The 23212-nt window shown below is 41.9% G+C and overlaps 2 protein-coding genes across 3 annotated transcripts; both read right to left on the bottom strand.

The window, feature by feature from the left end:
• Positions 1-3638: 3638 nt before the first annotated feature.
• Positions 3639-6410, bottom strand: dnajc25 (DnaJ (Hsp40) homolog, subfamily C, member 25; the record flags this gene model as incomplete). Its single annotated transcript, XM_080841881.1, has 4 exons — positions 3639-4341; positions 4971-5441; positions 5684-5836; positions 6090-6410. The coding sequence occupies 4 exons, from the start codon at positions 6408-6410 to the stop codon at positions 4219-4221; spliced, it is 1068 nt and encodes a 355-aa protein (XP_080698007.1). The 3' UTR covers positions 3639-4218.
• Positions 6411-7636: 1226 nt separating this feature from the next.
• On the bottom strand, positions 7637-18492 carry ythdc1 (YTH N6-methyladenosine RNA binding protein C1). 2 transcript variants are annotated; one of them, XM_080842161.1, is made up of 16 exons: positions 18251-18492; positions 17227-17328; positions 16573-16871; positions 15978-16374; positions 14521-14574; positions 14313-14407; positions 14081-14189; positions 13828-13945; positions 13638-13722; positions 13254-13426; positions 10706-10785; positions 10207-10243; positions 10037-10076; positions 9730-9795; positions 9452-9613; positions 7637-8556 (listed from the first exon to the last, which is right to left on the bottom strand). In XM_080842161.1, exons 1-16 carry the CDS (start codon positions 18276-18278, stop codon positions 8335-8337), a joined length of 2067 nt encoding a protein of 688 aa, XP_080698287.1. In that variant the 5' UTR covers positions 18279-18492; the 3' UTR covers positions 7637-8334. The 2 variants fall into 2 exon arrangements, with proteins under 2 accessions (XP_080698287.1, XP_080698288.1); XM_080842162.1 differs by having other exon boundaries at positions 15978-16371.
• Positions 18493-23212: the final 4720 nt, after the last annotated feature.

Here is a 23212-nt window from a genome sequence, read left to right as displayed (position 1 = left end):
ACAGTTGAATTAGGTCCATCTCGTTATGTGAGTATCATAAGACCACAGCATTACCTATTACCTTTATTTTAACAAACTGGTTTGGGTTTGATTTCGTAGATCAAGTTGGCTATATACGGTCATTATTATACAGTTTTTCACAATTGTTAAACGTTTTTCAGTTCTCAAAACTGCACAAACATAACTGAAAACCTCACACACAAAATTCTAAATATGACACTCCCTTTGCAAGATGACTCTTTGCCATCAGATCTCTTAACTGTTCATAACATTTTTATTAGCAAAAGTTCTATTTCGGTACACACAGAGAACAGTAGCCTATACTGTTAACTGTGCACCGTTGTTCTCACAAACCATATTCAGTCTCCTGTTCGGTGGTGAAAGTGTGTGTTCTTCCTCCAAGGTGTGGTTTTCTTTCAGTCCTGCAAAATACAAATACTGTGAGCACACTATATTGTATTTATATGCAGGTTTCAAGGCAAATAGATTTCGTACCTGTTCTCCATCCTGAAGGTTCTAATGATGGCAGCAACTGTGAAGCAGCAGAGATTTGGTTGGACACTCTGGCCAGCAGCTTAAACCATGGTTGAGCACATGGTCTACCACAGCGGCCCAAATCTCATTAGAGATGACCATTCTCCTCCTCCTCCTTCTTCTCCTTGTCCTTCTCATCCTCTTCCTCCTCCTTGTCCTCCTCCTCCTCTTTGTCCTCCAACCCCTCCTCCCAGTGGCGGTTTTAGGCACGGGCGACCCGGGCAGCCGCCCGGGGCGGCACTTTTTCATGACACGTGAGGGGCGGCACGAGCACTTAAAAAAATTGTAATAATAATCTGGGCCGCGAAGCGCTTTTCTATTTCTATATATCATATCACTGGGTGAGGAATTGGCAAATTGGCGCCCCCTGCAGCTGCAGGTGCACCTGCTCGCTAAGAAGGTGCAGCGCAATCCTGGGTGAAAGGGGGAAAGAGAGAGGGGGCGGCGGGCAGTTCAGCTCTGGGTCTCCCAATAAACATTATAATAATTACCCTATACTTTTTGTTTTTCTGAACTGTGTGAAATGGCTTATAAAAATAGGTAATACAGAACGATTATGTGGTCACCAAGGGCAAGGTTAATTGGTGGAAGGAGACCACTAACTGCATCAATTTATCCAACTGGTGAAGGTAATAGTGAGCAGAGTATAGATAGATAGATAGTCAGATAGATACTTTATTCATCCCGAGGGAAATGTAATACATCTTTAACAGAGTGTATATTATCGATAAAGCTATTGAAGGATGCTCGAGTGGACAAGGTAAAAATGTGTTTTATTTTATCAAGTGTAGCTTAACCAATATTCCTATTACTGTAAGGCAACCAGCTAATGTTGAGCACCAACTGAGTTGTTTGCTAGCTAGCGTTAGCTAGCTGATTTGACCATAGGGTATGAACATGTTCATTCATCTGACACTAGGCTAAAGTGTTAGCGAAATCCCGCTAGCCACAACTAACATAATGTAACAGCATACAGAGTACTAGTATAATCTTAATAATTAGCAGGTCGATAGCTAGCTGGTTAGACCACAGATTTCCTTTTGACACCACTAGACTAGCAAGCGTTAGCGAAATCCCATTAGCCACTATTAGCAAACTCAACTAACTATAATGCATGTTGAGTGCTTGCACAACATAACTTGCAGATGGCTGGTTAGCTAACATAAATGTACATTATGTGTGCAATAATTATCTTAAGTGTGTTATTCAAATGTTCTATTGAAGGATTTGTGCAATTGATACATTTCATTTTTTCTTTCACTTATAATGTTATAATTGGGGGGGGGGGGGGGGGGCGCTCGGACTGGATATCGCCCGGGGCGTAATTCCATGCAGAACCGCCACTGCCTCCTCCCCCTTGTCCCCATCCTTCTTGTCCTCCTCTTTCTCCTCCTCACACTCTTACTTCCCTCCTTCTCTGGTTGTTGATCTCTTCAAAGTTCTTCATTGTTTACCAAACAAAACAGAGGCTCAAGGCACTTTTATGCTGCAGTCCTCATTGCAAATTGCTCAACCGACCTGAATGTTTAGAGATTTGACTATTTGTGTGTTGTAGGTTGACACTTTAAGATTTTACTTGAGAAGTGTGTGCAACAACTGAACATTGTGTGTAGTGTTTTGACAACAAGGTGATGTGTAATTGACAGCAGAGTGTAAAGTGTGTCAAGTGTCAAGGCGATTGGTACAGTGAAGGTCGCCTTTTGTCTGTTAACAACTGAGAAAAACTGTAATACAAACTATAGTCCTTCCGTTGTCATGCACTGAAGATAAATGTATCCGCATGAGCTTGGTTGGATGGATTTGACATAGGTTCAAATATTAGGTTGGTTGGATATGTGTTGAAGATAAGAATATCACATCAACTTTGTGAGTTTTTCAAATATGTAGATTATAGGTTAGATATTTTGGGTTTTACATAAATAATAAAAGGTAGGCCTACGCCTGCCATTCCGAACATACATTTAATAAAATGACGCCACCTGGTGGTACTTTTACAAAACAACAACAAACTGTGTTATATACTTGAATCTGTGGACATTCAGAGGATATTCAAATGGACTGAGAGGTACCCAACTATAAAATGTGTTTTTATTTTCAGTCACGGTATCATTTACAGCAGTCATCACAAACAATACCATCTGATTATTCACCAGCACAGCCATCAGACCCATAGAAGTGACAGATATGAGAGAGATGCAATTGCAATCATCACACAGAACCTCAAAGATCTCTGTAAATACAAAACCTCATGGACAGTTCACCACTACACACGGCCACTTCGGTAGATAATGTAGTCTACATATAAGACTATTGCAGAACTGACTAGTTCACAGACCTGTAAGTATACATTCTATTTAGAGTCTACATTTTTTAGAACTGATGCTAGCATATCATCTGAAGGTAGTAAATAAGAATAAGGCATTTGGTAATATTACTGAAGTAAGTCTAATTGTAATCAAACTAATGCAACCCCAGTGACAGAAGACACCAGGCTTTCTGTAGTTTAAACAAGAACAGTGATCATCACTCCATAAGCGGTCTGATTGCCTTTTTACGGTGTCATCTAAATGCATCACCAATACACAAATGGAAAAAAAAAAACTCCTGCCACATTTACATACTAGTGTCAAAGACTGTTATTCACAAACTGTTTACATCTTTCCGATTCTGTATCAGAGCTCCATATTACATTAACATTTGTGCTGCTTTTGGTTAAAAGTGCAGAGGGGGTCATTTATTTTCATCTTTATTTTCCAGTTCGTCCATCTTTAACCTTAACAGTATAAATAGCAGCCAGTCTGTGAGTAAAAAGCAGCCCTGTCACAGGGTATTGTGTAGTGCCTATTGCGATTATGCAAGAACTAAAGATTATGCTTAAGATTTTTCTAAACATTTTTTGGGATAATTCATAAAGCTAGCCTGAAATGCCCCCCCCAAAAACCCCAGCAGTGGATTCAAAATCTTTAGCCAAGAATCACTTGATTTTACTTGCTTTCCTCATCCAATACTTTTTGTTGTCATAAGTTACTTGTTTTTTTTTCATGCTAACGCCTTTTTTAAATTACCCCAAAAATGTAAATGTAAACACAGAGACCATCCCATCAAATGTGTGACACGTAGCTTCGAATGACATACAGGCTTTTATCATGGACCTCTGAACATGTTTGTCTACATTAAAAATAAAAACATAAAAATAGAAATAATAGAGCACTAACAAAGGACACATACATTCCATGCTTTCCCATACCCACTTTAATAATATTATAAAATATGAATTCCATGACAACAAAAAAAAGAGACCTAAAATTGTAAACTGAATGAATGAACGAAATCATTGCTTGATGGCAAAATGCTTCACCAATATGTAGTTTTGGCTGTAGACTGCATCAGCCGATCCACTCCCAGAAACCGAGACAGCCCTCTTTCAGACGTATCTTCCTAATGCTTCATATGAACAACCATTATTTGTAAATGTTTGCATCACAACACACGCACAGGCAGGCCACGCAATCAGTATGAGGTTCACACAGTAGTGTGTATAGAGCGCTTGGTATGCATTATATGCGGTTTATTGGCATGTCGGTTTTGAAAGTTTAACATGTGCATATCTGTGTGCACATGTGTCTGTGTGCATGTGGCTTGTTGTGTGTGTGTGTGTGTGTGCGTGCATGTATGTATCGGTCATCAGTCATCGGTGAAAGTGAGACGACCCGGTCCCTCATTCTTCATCCATCTGCGGTAGCGCTTCCACCTGGGGTCCTGTGCCATCTTCACCTTCATCTCCTCCTCTTGCTCGACTTTATAAACCTGTCAACAGAAGACACATTGAACACACCCGACAGCAGCCAACACACGTCCAAAAGACACATTGAACACACCAGACAGCTGCCGACACACGGCCAGACTGTGCACTGAACATCACGGAGGTAATACTGCACATCGAAGAGCTTATACGGTCATCTAAAATGTAGGTTTTATGCACCAATAAATAAGAGTTGTATCTATATATCTAACTACTATGAATTACATCAGCGGAGATCTAACCATCACCGATGTCCACAGCGTCCTTTGAATGTGCTGTGGACACAAGAAATAACCCTAATAAGGTAGGGAGGCCCGTCTCAATCGACGTTTCCTGATAAACTGATATAACTGGACTGTTGAAACATTAGTCGCATATCACAAAAGCCAAACGAGTTCCAGAGTTCCACAGGTGTTTCTCAATACATCTGTTGTCACAAAAGGTTAGTTTAGGCATCCCAAAAATAGCACTTATTGAATCCAAAATACTTTCCTACACCCACTGCAAAACACAACACTGCAAACATAGTGTCCACATAAGTTTGACGACAAATGAAAACTCTCTCACCAAATGATCAAAACTATAAACTGTAACTCATTATCATTCGCACAACCCTTTACATGCCTCAACCCACCTCATGGTTCTCCTTAACCCACAGCTGCTTCTCCAGGAACGTTTCCCGCAGCTGGTCGTCCAGGTTGTCAAACTGCGCCTGTGACATCCTCATGTGTTTGCGGATGAGGTAGAACTTCTCCTCCTCGCCATACTCCTCCCTCCTCAGGGTGAACCGGTACACCCAAGAACAGTACCACTTTATGTAAAGGCAGAGGTGGTAGGGAAAAAGCACGAGTTTGCACAGCAGGATGTCCGACACGTTGGGCTTCTGATAGCCGCCCTGGATGTCGATTTTGTTCTTGATGATGTCACGTATGATCTCCTCCTCTTCCTCCCGGATCTCCTCCTTCGAGCGTCGGTTCTTGCCCTTCTCCTTGGGCCGGTTCAGCAGCCCCTGTTTATTGGCCAGCTCTGTGGCCTTGATGCGGTATTTTGGCATAGTGGCCAGATAGTTTATGGCTTCCGTGTAGCTGCTCCACCAGCTGTAATACTACATACATGCAAAGAGAGATGATGATATAATTATTATTAATAATAATAATAATGATGTTCAATCAGAGGTTACGTGTTCAGGTGTTACCTTGGTAAAGACTACTATGGTGTCTTTTTATATTCAAATAAAGCATAATTACACTAGCTACTTGGTTCAGGGGAAATTCGTCTTTCTGAACCAGAGAATCAAACCCAAAGGGTTAGGCTATTAAGAAAAGAAAACGTCACATAGCCACCTACCTGGAACAGAGAAATGGCAACCACTGTTACTAGGATTACTATCCTCACGTCCACTTTAGGTGCCAGCCTTCTGCTGTAGTAGGCATAGTAATGACTATAGTACTCCTCTGGGTGATCCAACATGTAGTTATAATCTTTCCTGGTTTCTTCATCCTACAGCAAAGAAAGATATTTTCAGTACAAAGCAGAAGGAAGACAGTACCTCTGGTTATTTCACTCTGTAACGGAATAACTCGCATTACAGGCTATATTTGAATTAATTATAGAATGTAACTGCCACGTTGGCGCATCGATAGACTGACGTGTCATTTAATAACACCGCTAATGTTACATGACAATTCGTAATTTGAATATTGTGTACCTAAAGTGGTGTTAAAATAGAGACTCTCAAAGACTTCATGCTTACTTTAAGGGTTTCATACGCTGTAGCGACGAGAAGAAATTTCTCTTTAGCACTTTCATTAGTCTCTCCGGCGAGCTCTGGGTCCCCATCTCGGAACCTATCTCGGAACCTATCCGGATGATATTTTCTTGCCAGCTGTCTGTAAGCACGCGCTATCTCGGATTTAACCGATTCTCTTGTCACGCCGAGAACATCGTAACAGCTCTCTGTCCCACAATATAATCCTGGAATCAGGGCAGTGGCGGAGGAAATAAGGAACGCAAAAACTAGGATCAATTTGATCCAAGTTCCTTGTCGAAACGTATCCGCTATGGAAGCCGCCATGTCAGCATTCCGACACTGTCGCTGAAATCTTACGTCATAGAGACAGTTTGGTCTTGGGAGATGTAGGAAAAACTCTGTTCATGATCTCAAGTCTATCTGTTCTATTCTGCCTGGGTTTGTGTATGTGTTTGCAAATAAAGAAAATATAGGAACAACTCGTGTTTCGAGTAATGATAGATTAAAGTAGCTACAAAATACGATCTGATGTTGAATCATAGATATATTACTCCTAATATGAGGGGATGTAAGTGAAATTCTGCCGCAAGCCAACTATTGGGATCAGAATCAGAATGATTTTTATTGGCCTAGTATATTTACACATGCAGGAAATGAACTTGGTGTGGTTGGTGCATAGGACATAAAACATTAACATATAAACATATTCATAAAATAGCAAGAAAAATAAAAGATAAACGTTTTAAAAATAGAATAATAAATAATTGAGGCACGTGCAGGGCTAAAATGAAATTATTTGGAATTGGCATGGTGCAGTATATAAAGCATTTACACTGTAGTGCATTTGTGTGTATGTGTGTGGGGGGATGGGGGGGTTGGTCTTGATAGAGGTGATAGTTCATCTTCTAATGGATCTCAAATGGCAATCTTATCTGTCTGCCTATTTTCAACGGCTTCCTTTTATTTATTGGTTCCTGACCAGAAGAATGCCAGATAACTAGTAGCCCTTCTATTCTGCCTTGCTGATAGTTGCAAAAATCATAGCAAGATGGCCTTGGACGTGAGACCCACAACGTGGTTATCTCTGCTGACATATTGTTTTGATGTCAGAGAAACACTCACCTATATAAACCTTGTGGGATGTGTTTAACTTTTTCTCTCTCATCTGCTTACTTTTACTTTTGCAAATACACTAATACCATGCTTCATGTAGTTTTTGGGCTACTCACACAATTCCCTATAAACAACTACTTGCAATTGATAAACATAAACCTGACATTTCATTTATGGAAAATTAGAAAAATAATGGTAAAACAACAGAACTCTTAACTGCTCAAGGGTTTCACATACTTTTAAGTGGCACTGTATGTAAACATACATACTTATTATTCAGTCTTTTCATTTCAGTTTCAATTCCATTTTCATTTCCTAGTTTAGCTTAATTCTGGCTTTAGCCCTCACTTTATGAGGCAGTTATATTATGCACCGCTATGCGGTACGTCTAGTTTCAAATTGATCAAGGATTAGGAAATATTAGAGCAAATACAACGCAACGTAAATGCCTTTCGTTTTATTGTTTTTGTACAAAAAGCATCGGTAAAAGATACAACCTTGTTTTCACCACAGAAGTCCTCACAGCGCAACTGTGACCTGCACTTCAGTCATTCAGCACTGACTAGACCCTTACAACGGAGGTGGGTTGATGACAAGAAGTCTTCTACTCACCAACATAAAAAGCTTTTTAACAAAAAAAAAAGCTTAAAAGAGGTAACTGCTACAACACTGTCATCTCATTGGTACAGTACAATACTCCTTTTAGTAGTTATGTCTACGGCTGCTTACACCATGAACAATGACAGATAACACAAAGACACCGTAGCAAGTGTGGGTTACCAAACTTTTCTTCATACAAGACCCATACAGAAATGCAAAGGCAGGGGACAGAGGAGAAAAATATGTACATATACACAAGTAAAAAATGTACAGAACGAATAGGCTGATCCTAGCTCATACGATAAAAACATGATGAGCCGTTCTCCAATAAAAAAGGGGTAAAATTGAAAAAAAATAAGGGTCTGGTTTTATACAATGCATGCATGATACACATGAATACTAAACTGAAAATAATTATTTAAAAATGATTTCTGATTGGATTAAGTACGTCTTTCACAACAACAAAAAATATCTAGCGCTGAAAAAAAAAGAAAAAAAAAGAAAGAGGAACAGAATTGCCATTGATTCGGCCTATTCATCTGCGGTAACGCCCTCGTTCCTTCTCTCTATCCCGGTCCCTCATGCGCTCCCTCTCCCGGTCGCGTTCCCGTCCGCGCTCCCTCTCCCGGTCTCGGCGTGCGTCCCGTGGCCTCTCTCGCTCCCGCTGCCTGTCACGCTCACGAGGACGACTCCGCCTGCTGCTCACAACCGCCTGGGTACGCCGTAAGAAGTCATCCACACGCATGTCATAGTCGTGCTGTAGAGGAAGGCCCATTGAATGGAATGGCATTAAATCATTTCCAAATGAAAACATAATAAAAGTAGTCAAGTCATTTACAAAATTAATCAGTCATCTACTTAAAAATAAAGATAAATAACTATGAGCAGGATGATAAGTTAAGCAGGTCTCGTAAAACTTTCAGACCATGATCAATCAACTAGCCATTATTCCTGTAAATGAACGTGCCAACCAGTGATCTATGATTTAAGTGCGTGCCAGTAATATCCGTGCGTCAGGCAGGGTGCCAATAGCCCTGAGCTTTAAGGCACAGAATCAAGTCGATTTGCATTTCCCCCATCGGCCCGATGACCCCACAGCATCACCACATAACAGAGAAATAGACACTGTACAATCTGTTAACACTGTTACTGTAACCAAAAAAGGGCGTGTTTGCGTGATGGCATCTGCCAGCCAATTACCTAACGTTACCCATCAACAGTCAGAAGGGACTCCTATCAGAAGCATAAGTCGTATTGGTTGTCCTCCCCTACTTGCTCAAGCTACCCTTGTAAATGTTATCAGTCTGAATGTTAAGCAGAGCCCATTGTCCGTGTGCTGACCAGGCTCCGAAGATCGTCCATTTTTCCTTACTTGTTGAAGTTATTTGGTAGTGTGTGACTAGTGATCTAGAGAACTAGTTGTCTTAGCCATGACCCTCTCTTATCGGACTCCGCTAACCCCACCTTCCTCCTCGACACCGCCTCAAGCGCCCGTTGGCCAAAGAGTATTCGGCGAACCAAAAGCCCCCGGCCACTGGCCCCCGGGGAGGCACGATCAAGACCCTGATGCGATAATGGAAACACAACTGGCGCACACACTAGCTAACTCTTATTTGGGCCGGTAGAGGAAACGCTAGAAGGGGAGTAATTACCACACTGGAGAAGGAGGAGCGCACCACCCTTTTCTCCCGAAAGCGGGCGTCGTGGGGCAGGGGATGGTGCCCACCAGAGTAGGGTGGGTGGGCCTGGGGTGGGGGAGCATGGTGCTGGTAGTAGGGGTGGTGTGGTGGTTGCTCCATGCCAGGGTATGGTGCCTGGGAAACAACAAGGAATGCCACCAGTTACCGAGATGTAAAGAGCAGTTAATAACGACAATAACCTCCTGGGTACGCCAATATACAAAATGCAGAGATGTTTCAGCACTACATACCATTCCTTGCCAAGGAGGAGGCGGCCCAATGTTGTGGTGGAACTCCCTCATGTAGTCATTGTAAGACTGGAGAAAAGAGTGACAACAAATATGAGTGTGTGCTTGTGAGCTTATTTACAACATTGCTGTTGTCACAGGAGAAGTTTGTTTCCCACAACTGAGTTGATGTGACTGGCACGGCATGTTACCAAGAGTGTTAAAACATCGATTTACAAGTCAACCAAATAACCATTTTGAGGAACTTTGGCTAGACACGGAACTGCTTCAAATACCAGAAAAAGAGAGAACGTTTGAGGAAGCAACTGACCCCATTGAGAAACACATCCCGCCTGACTCCAGAAAAACGTCTGCAGAGATAAAAAAAAAAAAAAAAAGGAACGAAAAGAAAAAAAAAGAAACATTAGCTCAGATGAAATATTTAAGTATGGAGCACTTTGCAGAAAAAGTAATACATGAAACTAAATTCAAAGCGTATACCTGTCCACAGGTGGATTACGTGGATCTTGCATGAAGCCTATTAAAGAGAAGCAGTTTACACAATTTACCAATAAGAAGTATGAAGGAAGGAAAGAAAAAATATAAGAAGGAAAAAATATGAACATAAAAAAAGAACAAACCAAACCGAAATGGAGAACCACAGTCAGGTAACCAGCCAGTAAACTCAAAGGGCATTGAAGTACTTCTTGACTACACACTTGCTATGCATGACTGATACATCAGATCAACTCCCCAACTCCCCAGTGTTTAACAAAATGTAGTTAATATGGAAATACAACATCATAAAACAATCACACATTTCGGTGAAACCTTCTCTAAACATTTTAAAATTGCGTGATCTCAAAACACATTTAGCATACAATTGTTACATCACAATGACCCAGTGGCACCATGACAGCCACCATCACTGGAGCCCCTCTTCTGGAAAGTGAGGACTGTATGCTGTAAGCATGGACATAGTAACCATGGAGATAGTAACCTGGTCTCTGAGGGAACTCTGGGGGATAGTCAATCCGTGGCCGTTTCCTGTTGTGCATGTCAAATTCTTCTGGGCGACGCCTACACGAATCAGGTGAACAGTTAACAGACAAACTCCAGTCACATGATTGCATTCACATTACATAAATGTTACAGCAAATTCATTTCTTATACATACACAAAATTCCTACAGATGTTGATCATTGCAGAACTAAACTTTTTAATCTCCCCTTGTAGGTTCTGGCATAGCTTCTTTGGGGCAACCACTTTGCAAAAGTTCCTTCACACACATTTGTATGTAATGAATAAAGACAGACCTCTCCCGCTTCCCTTCTTTTTCAAAAGGTTTGGTGAGGCTATTAACATTTGAGTATGCTCTTGCTGGATAAAAAGCATGTGGATATTTCAGGCCAAATACCCTATGTCTGGTATCCAATTCATGGGAAAATTAATGTCAAATATGTTCACAGCGTAAGGGGCTCATATGCATTATGTGCAAATTTAAGTCAACTTAAAAGGATAAATAATGGGCAAATTGATGTGCTACAAGACAGTGAACTGATCCTAAAAATGATCTAGGTTGTGAACTCTTAACACAAACCTTTACTACATGGCACTGGGCCACAATACCCTTGAAAATCTTAGAACTATGCAGTGGTTATTATGCCCATAGGACAAACACAACAAGAGCCAAACCAAAAAGCTTAAACAAAAACAATATCTACAGAGAAATGAGAAAAGCTGGTTAAAATTTTAACATACCGCTTTCTTGTAGATTTTTTTTGTGACTGTTAACGTTGGCAAATATTTACGATAGAAAATGTTCATAAAACAGTCCGTCTTATTCTTAAGCGGTCTACAGCCACAAACACATTTACAAGGATGGCCTGGTAAGGCAGACGGCAGAGGGGGGATCATTGGAAATGGTGCAGTCCATTTTTTTGGGCAATCAACCAGACATGACGAGCTCCATTGGAATAAACAACCAGGTAATCTGCCCACCAAAGCCAAAGCCTCCCCCATGTGCTCATGGCTTTTGCAGTCCTTGAGGGGCGTCAAACCGAGACACAGAAGAAAGGGCTTGTACGTGACCAGGTCTACCTTACTTCAACTCAGTCCATTACCAGGGGAACAGGAACACATTCCTTTGGCTACCTACCAGGGCCGGTGGGGTTGGGCGAGGAAAGGGGGTGTACGCTTTAATGAAAGGGTGCAGGAGAGGGAAAGGGATCTCACGACATGATATCCTCAGTCCTTTTTTTGTGTGAAAGGGGGGCCATTTTGTGTGTGTGCTGGGGGGGGGGGGGGATGGTGACCACATGGGTACATCAACTGCCAACCAACCCAAAATCCTTACACCTTTTTTTCTTGACTGTGGGACCGAGAAGGTGTTTGAAAAGAGACCAACAGACTTTTTTTTTCAGTTCAAGAGATCTCCATCAGATGGACTCTCTGTTTTCCTCTCTCTCTCTCTCCTTTCTATCTCACCCACAGCAGCTCCAGGAAACTTTCAGAAAAAAAACCCCATCTCTTTTTTTTTTTTTTTAAATGGCATCCACTGAAAACCGTGATGTAAAGAGTTCATACATTGTGGTGCGCTACAGGGACCAGTCCCTGACATCAGCAGAGTCCACAGGCACCGCAGGGCAGGAAGTGGAACAGAAGACAAAAGGAAGTGGCACAAAGGACACAGCTACCGTTGCACGTCTCCCTCTACCGGATCCCTTCTCCAAACTCGCCTAGCACTTTCCAGCATCGCAGAGGAATGCTCTCTCCTCCTCCTGCCTCTTTGCATTCTTTTACCTCTTGTCTGCTGCTATACTGTGAATGTGTTATGTTGCAAATGCATCTACATTTTTGTTTTGCTTAAGAATAGTCCCGTCAAAATGCTCCTCTTGAAAGCATTTTTCTCCATTTATAACACATCAAGCTTTCTGCCCCTCAATGGGAGGGCCATCTTCTGCTTATAATAGTATGGCTCCTTTAAAATAGTCCCCTCTATGCTTAGGTTTATCCCTCATGGACATTCCTGAAAGAAAAAGTGCTTTGGGAACAAATTTAAGGCAAAATAAAAAGAATACTCATCTAGAAAAGTGAATTACTTAACCTAGACACACTTACATCTTTAAAGATGGTCCTGACTTTGGTTACAGGTGTGAAAGTTACTGGGTTTCTGTATGGCTATCAATGTCATGTATCTAAAAACACACAATTCAGACACCTGCAAATACTCATATCAGAATCAAACAGAATCAACACCACTGGCAGCTCAGAGCACTAAAGCTCCGAGCCACGGGCCTCCGCCGCCAGAACCTCAGGGCGAGAGGGGCCGCGGGTCCGTGCGACCGCCCCTCCCCTCTGAGGATGGCAGGCGTGTGGGGGGCGGGGGCGTGTGAGAGAGAGAGAGGGTTTTTTTTTTTGCCTCTTCGCCGATAGCGTGAGGATGAGGAGGGTGAAGATGAAGAGCGCGAGAAACTCGAGCGGCTCCAGCCCGTCATCACGTCACGGCGACGCACAAGAGCAGTAGTGGTCCAAAGAACATTTCTAACCTTCCCAGGTCGCGCGGGGCGGCGGGCTCACGGTGGGGCGGTCGCCCCCGGGAGCGTGACTCCGAGTGCATCCTCCTCTTGTGACGCAATTTGTGAATAACCGTATACAAGTCAATGCTCTCGTCAGGGGGAAACAGCATGCACAGCTGGGTCCCGCAGTCTAGCTCGATCTCCTGCACAGGGAGAGGAAAGGAGAAAAGGGTGAAGTCACTGCCATGTGCAGGTCAAATATAAAGTGACAGCACCATCAGCGATTTATGGAAATAGCATTGAGACTTTGAGTTTCTCTTTCATTATTAATCCTCTCATTACATTGCACACTGTAGCACAATCAATCAATCAATAATCACAATCAATATATGATACAGAGTGGGATGCACACACCTGTCCATCTCGTCCGATCTTAACAGGCTTGTGTTCATTCCACGGGTTGGAAAGGTGGGCAGTTTTGGTGAATGGCAGCTCACGCCTATAATAGAGCCCTCAGATCAGCATATACAACAACAACAACAACAACAACAACAACACTACAGCATCAGATAGAGAAGGCGTGGCTTTGCTTTCTGCACTGCACCTGCAAATCCAGTCGATCTTGAAGACTCCGCCGAGCATCTTGGCGTTCATGCCAGCCGGCAGCACCCAGTGGATGGGGGAACCTCCGTGATGTGACTCGGAGCAAAGACGGGCGAAACCTGCACAGCGGACATTCGTAGGGGTTAGAAAAGAACTGCCGGTTAGCAGTCAGCAACAGTGCACTAGAGGGAAATGCCTCGGAGTACAGCTGTTCTTTGGAGTATGTGAGCTGGGAAGAGGTGGTGCATATGTACCTTGAAATTTCCCGCTCTCCCGAACGGAGAAGACGAGGATGACGCTCCTTGCGGCTCGGAAAGCAGTATTCAGCTTCTTCTCGTTGACAGGTAGTGTGGACCAAACCCCCTAGCATCCAAAAGACGCCACAATCAATAGCAAAATGAAACAGACCCGATGAAGCCAATCACTAGTGGCACAACTCCTCAATATGTAAATTGATGAAAATAATTTCTGCTGGTAATAACTCACCTTTGCTTTGGCCAGAGAAACATTCTCATGGTTGTTACTTTTGATCAGGAAGAACCTGGCTTCTCGAATAACGTATTTGAGCTTGCTGGTTTGATCTAAATAAACAGAAAAAAGTGGAGTCATGAAAAATGATTTCTAAAGAAAACTAAAAAAATACAGCTTCATCTAGAACACTTCTCCACTCCTGATTAATGACTAGCTTAATTACCTTTCCGAACAGCTCGAACTGAAGATGGAAGTTTCTCACGCTTCTTCTCTGAGCCTACAGATCAAAACACAGAGACACTAAAATTTCATTTGCAAAATATAACATGTGAGCTGGCTAGAAGTTAAAAAGGGGTTTGACAGTACGCAAATCACGCAACCTTTTAATCAATGAGGCAACTTAAAATCAGCATAGGAGGAGATCAGAATTCCAGAACATCACTGACTGAAAAGGTGGCTAGACCTGGGTTCTATGGTAGTTCTATGACCACAGAGTACGGGAATGCCACCTTTCCCATACTTGACGCCATGTGGCCTTTGGGCCTCAGGAGGGAGGCTTGTGGCTGGACCACTGAGTGGTTGCCCCTCCCCCTCTGGTCCACAGTGTCAGTGGAGAGTCTGAAATGCTGATCAGCACAGAGATGCCAGACAGCAGCTGACACAGGGGGCAGCTCTGGCCCGGATCTGGCTTGGATCTGGCTCAGGTCCAGTTCAGCAGTCAGGTGCTCTCTGGAGATGGTTCTCTGTGTGGCTGCCAACCGCAGGTTTCACATGCTGCCTGGGCAGGGGATCAGCAGAGTGACCTGACCTGCTTTGCCACTGATGTGCGTTAACGAGGGCAACCTTGACAAAAAACCATGTCTTTGATTATTCCCTCAGTGGTTGCTACTGATCATGAGCTGCCGAGTTCAAATAAGGTCACAGCACCACTGCAATTATGGATCCATTTACAGAACCATGGACCAGCTGATGGCTCTTATGAAGCCAGATATATCTACTGGTTGAGATAAATGCCTCGACAAAGCCATCAGAGAGGGCAAAAGCAGGTTAGTTTACAGCACCTTATAGCTGTTGATAGTATCACATTGATTAAATCAATGACCATCACCTAATCTCAGATCAAAATGGCTGTAGAGGGGGGCAGGGGAGTATTTTATATACCTGCATATGATTCTGAAGCTGAGCTTCCACTTCTATCAAAAACGATTGGAGATATCCCTCTAGCGTGCTTCTTCAGCATTCTTTCCTCATCTGAACAGTGAACGGGAAGACATGTCCCTCACGTTAGAGCTTTAGCGCGTTAGTGCTTAAACTCTGTACAAAAGACTGCTTGAGTACACGTCCACTACACCTGAGAGATCTACAGCTGCCTTTACCTCCGTTAGCCTTGAACTCAACCAATTCAGACTAACGCACGGACGGATAAACCCCCAACGACCGGCTTCACATTGACCATGATCACACTACTGCAATCGACAGATAAGGCACTCACATACGGCATGAACATATTCCTTAAGAAAAAAGTTTACTCTAGACTGTCAAACTATGCTTACAATTTAAAGTGGTTATGATTTAAAGATTGATGTCAATCTGTATAATGGGACGCTCAAGCCTTTTCCTCCCTTTTGAACTATTAGCTATTAGCCTACGTTTTCATTTTTTCTTTGTGGGATCTTTTACCTGAGGCATCAGAGCCCGATCCAGAGCGCACAGACTCGCCGTCTGAGAAGGACACGGAGTCCGACCGGGAGTCGCTGGCCTCGCTCCGTGTGTCGTAGTCGTTCTGCTCTGCCTCCTCCCGCTGGTCGCCGTCCTCCAGCTCGTATTCTTCCTCTTCTTCTTCCTCCTCCTCTCCCACCTCTTCTTCCTCATCATCTTCTTCATCACCAACCTTTTCCCCTTCCTCTTCCTCCTCTTCTTCCATCACCTCCTCTTCCTCCAAGTCTGAGTGCTGGCCCTCAGAAGAGGGAGCTGAGCTGCCAGTCTCCTGGTCGGAGGCGTACTGCTCTGACTGGACGTCATCCTTGGAAGAGCGGGTAGCCTGGGCCGCACTCTCGTCGCTAGTGCGCCGTAGCTTCTAAAGGCAAAACAAGGCTATTTAGTTTCCATATCACAAGCTTTACACATGTGTGTGTTACATGCCTCAGGCTGTTGTTCAAGGCATTCTCCAGTACCATAAATGCCAACATTAGTCAATGCAAGTGAGTGTCAGAATGCAACAAATCAGGCTAACTCCCAAGGAGACTGGATGCCTGTATTCACCCCTGACCCTTACCTCTGACAACTCAGGCATGAGGGGCTTGATCCTCCTCTGTGAGTCTCTGCTGCGGGTGAGGGGTTTGTCACTGTGTCCTTTCGGGGGGTCTCCTCTTGAGGCGCCACCTCTTACTGCGTGGTTCTTCCGGTCATCGTAGAACTCCTCAGGAACGTGTCTTCCCCTGGGGTGGGCCAGTTTCTTCCCGTTAGCCCCACTGGATGGCGCTCCCCTTTTCATGAGCTGTCTGGTTGAGTGCCCTGAGGACCTCAACCGCTTGGATTCCTGTCCATCCCCTCTGGTATTCTTCCTTTTGGATCCTTCAGTGGATAAAGAACCAATTCATTGAGTGCATTTAAGCAGAAAAACGGATACATTTTTTTATCTAGACTAATCATTTACCACAAGAATATATAAGGTGGGTCATCTGATAAAGCATTGTAGTAAAGGAATTGCGGAGCAAAAAGCTGGAAAACTCAGGCTGGAAAAAATATCAAAGCAATAATATATAATGATAATAAAGAAATACATCATGTCCCTCCTCAAAAATGGCACCATATCCAACCTGTAAGGACTTTGCTGCACCCACGTCCATGTATCAGTGACATTCTCCGATTCACGATTACAAGTCATCACTTTCTACGAATCAGTGACGAATGAATGTCCGAACATTACCTTTTTTGTCGCCGATATCGTGTTCACTCTCTGGATTATACAGTTCGTCGTCTTGGTCAGGTGCTTCGGTGAGAATATCCTCCAGCACATTGAGTTCTCCATCTGAAATTCGATTAACGAAATACGTGTTACGTGCAAAACTCGATGTGCACAATGTCACAGAAAAATGTAGGACATTCCGATGAATTTACACCCCACATCGTTTAGTGAGCAAACAAAGACTTTCAAGTCATGGGTGGATGGCGAGTCTTTGTTTACATATGCTGGCCAGCTTTGAGAATGTATCAATATAATTTTCTGATTGTGTTGGCTATCTGCCGCTAACTGCGTAGCCCAAATTTGGATAGCTTTTTGTTTACTTGAGCCATTTATACCAATTGTTAGCTCCTACTGAACACACGTTGAATTGACTAACATGTCAATTGGACAAGCGTAAGACTCATAAACTGTTAGCCAAGAATGCAAGGTTACGTAGGACAGCTATGCGATTAAAACCAACAAAGAGGAAGCACAATAACCCAGCGAGCTATTTAGCTTGCCCCATTCATAGCTCAGCTAGTTACGTAGCCAGGCCTGAAATTACAACCTGTTAACCCGTTTACAGGGAAATTTTTAAGGATAAGTTACCAAACAATTGTGCTCGCTCGCTAGGTGTTTAACAATTACAACGACCACGCGACACTTCGCTAAGTAAGTGAATACCGTTATCTTAAAGCCATCATAATACGTCGGCTAGCTAGTGTGGCACTATTTCCAAACTAGCTAGGTGGCACGCCATTCACAAAGCCAGAGACCTGGCTAATTTGTGGACAGTTCTAGCTGGCTAGCCCGAACGTTGTTGTTGTTTTTACTCGCAAATTGACCTCGATTCATCGACTATATTTACATAAACTACCAACATACGTATTTACTACCCTCTACATAAAATCATACGGGCTTACTAAAGCAAGACCACGAAAGATTGCGTAACAACAACCGTACAGGCAAATGGCTAAGTTGCTAGCATTACAAGCTAGCTAGATACCTTTTTCGTCTCGCCTGTCGACCGCCATTTTTCGCCCAGTTCTCTTCTTGGCGCAGAGTTGCGAGGACGCCTTCGGGCTCTTATTCAGAGCGGCCCTTTTCCTTGTTTTTGTTCAAAACAACCAAAGAAAAAAGAAAAGAAATGTTCCTTTAGTATTTAACACTACATTTGATATTTTGAATAGTCGTGTCTTTGGTGGCCGAAGGTGCGTAGCCACAAGCTGAGTGTGTAACCTGCAGACAACCAGGCCACAGCGTGCAGCAATTCTGAAATTCTATTGGTTCGGAATGGAGTGACGTAGTGCGTTTTCACATTTCTTCCCAGGTTCACAGACCGTTGTTTTCAGGTTTCTACCATAGATATCTTAGATAAAGGCTAGATGGTTTATGGCGGACTCTTGAATGTCTGCACAGGAGGCCATTTTGAGGACAGTATGCTTCCGGTAGGGATCAGTGGTACGTTAGGTAACGTCAGTGATCTTCACAATCGTTTACACTCTTATCTAGCGGACATTTTTGACGGATTCACAAATGACTTGATTTACAATCGTCATTACCTTGGTAATAATTCTGGATGCTTGAACATGTTGAAATGTGCGGCTTAATTGTGTATCACGGCTATTGTGTATCAGTCATTTGACATTAATTGGCGAGTAATTGTTCTTTCTTTTCAATATAACTTAAGTTGCACATAATAAAACTGAAGTTGCACATGATTTCCAATCGGGTTGGTTTGTTAAACATCTTACATTATGATTTCGACAGGAAATTGCTGACTTTATTGCCAATGAAGATGCCAGAATTTTGTGCAACCTGCTCTATTGAACACTCCCTTGAAACGAGACCTGTCAGAGACCTGTCAATGTTATTTTCATATGAAAACCCATGTTTATAATTCTTCATAAGTATGTAGTGCCATAAGAAATATCTTACGTTTATAACAAACCAACCAGTTTGAAAATCGGTTGAAAATTGAGCAAGTTCTGGTTACTTAAAAAGTACCACTACCAACACAATGTTAAGGAGTGAGCTATACTGTCCTCAAAATGGCCGAAATGTGCGGACATTCGGCTCCGTCGGCCAGAAACGCAAGCAGGATATCTAGCCTTTATTATAGATATCTATGGTTTCTACTGTGTCTACGCGCCGAAGGGCGAAAACTTGACGTACCGCATAGCAGTATATTACCACCGCAGAAAGTGAGAGAATGAGCAAGAATTAAGTGAAATAAGATAAAGGCGTGTTATCATGACTGATTATGTTTCTGGCTAAAAGTTTCATTTAAAATGTAAAAAAAAAATTAGTTTGTGGATGTAGTAGGCTACGCGAATTGCCATTTATTTACCATGTTTGGGGGGAACATGCATGTCTATATAAAATGTAGGATTGTATAAGGATGTAAAATGTGTTTGAATACAATATTAAACGTGGAGTAAATGCAACATAGGTGTACAAGTATTTACATTATTACCAGGACAGGGGTATACACTATCACCACAATACGTTTAAAGTATAGCAGCGATAATCGGGGTCCAAGCAGAATGTGAGAATAGCCCCAAGTAGCGAACGCTTAAATGATTTGACAGCTTGGACAGGTGAAAAAGGACCATTTTAATTTTGTTAATGGTACATAAGGATTTAAAGACAAAATTAATTGTGAAGATGGACCGAAACAGAAAAAAACAGGGGGAAACATGTTGGAGCTTGTTGGAGCAAAATGTTCTGGCTGATTGGTTAGAAACAGGGTAAATAGTTTGTACATGACATTATGAATGAACCTACAACATTTAATTAAGATTGGCCATTCACACAGGCATGTATGGGCTGTTGAATTTGTATTGGTCATTGGTAGCCATTATGTCAAACTAAATAGAGGCCAACTTGCCATGAAGATTTTGGGCGAAATGGTTGCCAAAAAAGTGCTTCCAGCCTACCACCATCAGAAGGCGCTACAATCACACCAAATTTCATGTGTATCAGTGAAGTCTTAGTATGCAATATCAATTTCTTCAGCTCAATCACTTTCATGTAAGGTAGCCCACTTTTTTAACTCCACCTCCACAACACACACACCCACTGGATATACATTTGAGCCTATATAAACAGAAGTTTTGGAACATTTGTCCTTTTAATTTCAGATAGTGCTGAATTTAATTTGCATGCTGAACATACTAATTGATCAACTTAAATTTAGAGAAAGTTTAAGCACAAGCAGGTCATGATTTTGAATTCAATTTTATTTACATAGTGCATATTATATTGTTATATTTATATATTATAGTATTATTTATATTATATTATTTATTTACATAGTGCATATTATATATTAACAGACATTTGTTTAGGCCTGATGGTGCCCACTTAAAGTAACATAACGAACCATCAAACACTTCGCCACAGGCAGAGACACAACCCACTGGTGAACATAACTCACTCACCACTGGTGAACATAACTCACCCACCACTGGTGAACATAACTCACCCACCACTGGTGAAAATAACTCACCCACCACTGACAAACATTACTCACAAACCACTGGAGAACATAACTCACCCACCAGTGGAGAACATAACTCACTCACCACTGGTGAACATAACTCACCCACCACGAGAGAACATAACTCACCCAACAATGGAGAACATATCTCACCACAGTCACCCCTCTCATCTGAACATCATCCACACCATATATGGAATTCTCAGAGAAAATGGAGGAACTGGTGTATGCTGGGACTCAACTCTCTATCTCTATCTCAGCCAGCCTGCAAGTCCTATACCCTAAGAGATTTAACCCATAAAGCAGAAAGATTTCTTCAACAGCGTCAACAGACTTCAACAGCGTCAGCAGCAGCCTTGTCCATCAGCTCTCCTGGCAGCACGAAGCACAGAATGTTGAGTGAGCACTACTTGGATTGTGCACTGCAAAAAATGCCCCTCTAGATTTAAGACAAATAATTACATATTTAAGCAGGATTTTGCTTAAAACAAGCAAATTTGGCTGCCAGTGCGTTAAGCAAATTTGGCTTGCTAAGATTTCTTAAAATAAGTAATATTTGCTTGAAATAGGTAAAAATAACCTTACCAAGAAAGCACTAGGTAAGTACAATTTAGCTAGAAACAAGACCAACTAGATTTTTCATCTCAATATAAGAGTAATAACACTAGGTTAGAAAAGCATTTTTTGTAGTGTGGGATGTGTTTAGGATCCCTGCTATAGTAAAGATGGTACTGACATCTCTTCTGAGAACAAGCTGGAAACCAGAATGCATAGAATATTCTTTATTTTGATGTTGATTATAGAATAGAATAGAATATATTTATTTGTCATTGCACAAGTGCAACGAAATTGAGGTGGCAGCTCTCAGACTTCAGTGCTATTGAAAAATAAAAAACAAAAACAATACAAATATATACAATATAACTATACAAATTTACACTATGAATACTCAGCTTAAGTAAAAACAAGTTTTAAAATTAAGATTATAGAAGGAATCAAGTGCATCCAGCTTACGGGGAAACCAGTCGAATTTGTTACCTGTATTACGTCAACTGCAGACTGCCCCAGATGCTCCTTTTATCTCTACAAATCTAGCTCTACTTAAGATCTCCAGCCAACAAATAGTTTTAATGTATTTAATATTTATTTTTATATTTAAGCATGCTCCCAAAATTGTATTTTTTTAACCATTTACAGACCATTTGGATTGCAAAGTTTACTTGAGCCATTACATAATTCAAGCAAAGAAATTGTGTGACACCAGTGAGTGACCCAGTGATTGTTACCTCCGCCAAGGTTATGTTTTCGCCCCTGTATGTTTGTTTGTCTGTTTGTCAGCAGGATTACGCAGACATGGACCGATTTCCATCAAACTTTGTGGGGAGATTGGGTAATATAATGGCAATAATTGATTCGATTTTCAGATGTCAAGGTCAAAGGTCAAAGTCACAAGGCGGAGGTTTGCATTCTCTGAATGCTCCCATTCTTGTTTTGTTTGTGAGAGCAATGGAATGTAACAAAGTAAAGCAAGTAGCAAAGAGTTTTTTTAAACGGTCAATACAACACCTCCAAAATAGTGAAGTCAATGTCTGTGTAGAAGCATAAAGTAAATGATTGAAACTTTAGAAAGCATTTTGAGTGACACAACTGCACACATGTACTAAGATGTGAGCTGCCTGTGTACTCCAGGAAAGTTTTGGAGGTTATTTTATTCACCCGGGCAAATAACTGCAATGCAATAACTTTCTCAACACTACATTAATTAGAGTTGTAGGACAACAGGGCGACTATAAATTATGGGAAGTAATCACTGAATGGATTATAAACAGAGTGCTACCCATTTAAGCCCAAATTGCATAAGTCAAAAAGTTTTAAAGACAAAGTTGAATTGCTTTGTCTGAACCGTGAAAATGACAACTGATGAATCACACACAATTACACTTTTACCTTTACCTTTTATCTTCATGAATTAAGCCCACTTGATAAGCCGCTGTTGAGTGATCTTTTTATTCAAATCACGCTTTATTGATAAATGGGAAGCTCCCATCTCACCTTGTCAGTGTGAGAGCGTTTTGTCATGTAACCTATAAGCTTTACAAGTGATAAGATGTCATTGTTAAACAAATATTCAAAACGTAGGCAATGGATCTAATATTCCTTTCACTGTGTGATATATGACTACTGAACAGTGTTTGGGCATGAGTGAGGTTTTTCCACATTCTTTAGTCAACAAGAATTGTTTCTGAGAATGAACAATAAATTTGACTTCAAAGTTGTGGTTTTGTCACCTTGTCATTAGAGCTTTCTGGGCTGACCTGTCAACTGGCGTCCCGATGTCTTCTCTTGAAAGGGGAGGAGATGGGGACAACTATTTAAGCACAGCCGTTAGTAGGTTCAGCCCAGAGGGAGATCCTGAAGTCAGCACTTTCTGTGAAGATATTATACCGCCTATTTTTGTCTTTCATA

Source organism: Sprattus sprattus (assembly GCF_963457725.1).
Source record: "Sprattus sprattus genome assembly, chromosome: 7".
Lineage (NCBI taxonomy): Eukaryota > Metazoa > Chordata > Actinopteri > Clupeiformes > Clupeidae > Sprattus > Sprattus sprattus.
The sequence above is the reverse complement of the archived record's forward strand: the minus strand, read 5'-3'. Positions and strand labels throughout refer to the sequence as shown.

What these genes read in the sequence shown, in the direction of transcription:
- ythdc1 (XM_080842161.1), bottom strand. Translation starts at nt 18,278, where the DNA reads ATGGCGGTCGACAGGCGAGACGAAAAAG. An exon ending in AGAGTTCCCTCAGAGACCAG is followed by an intron (nt 10,244 to 10,705) that starts GTTACTATCTCC and finishes TCTCTTTAATAG; the next exon opens with GCTTCATGCAAGATCCACGT. An exon ending in GGGATGTGTTTCTCAATGGG is followed by an intron (nt 9,796 to 10,036) that starts GTCAGTTGCTTC and finishes TCTTTTCTCCAG; the next exon opens with TCTTACAATGACTACATGAG.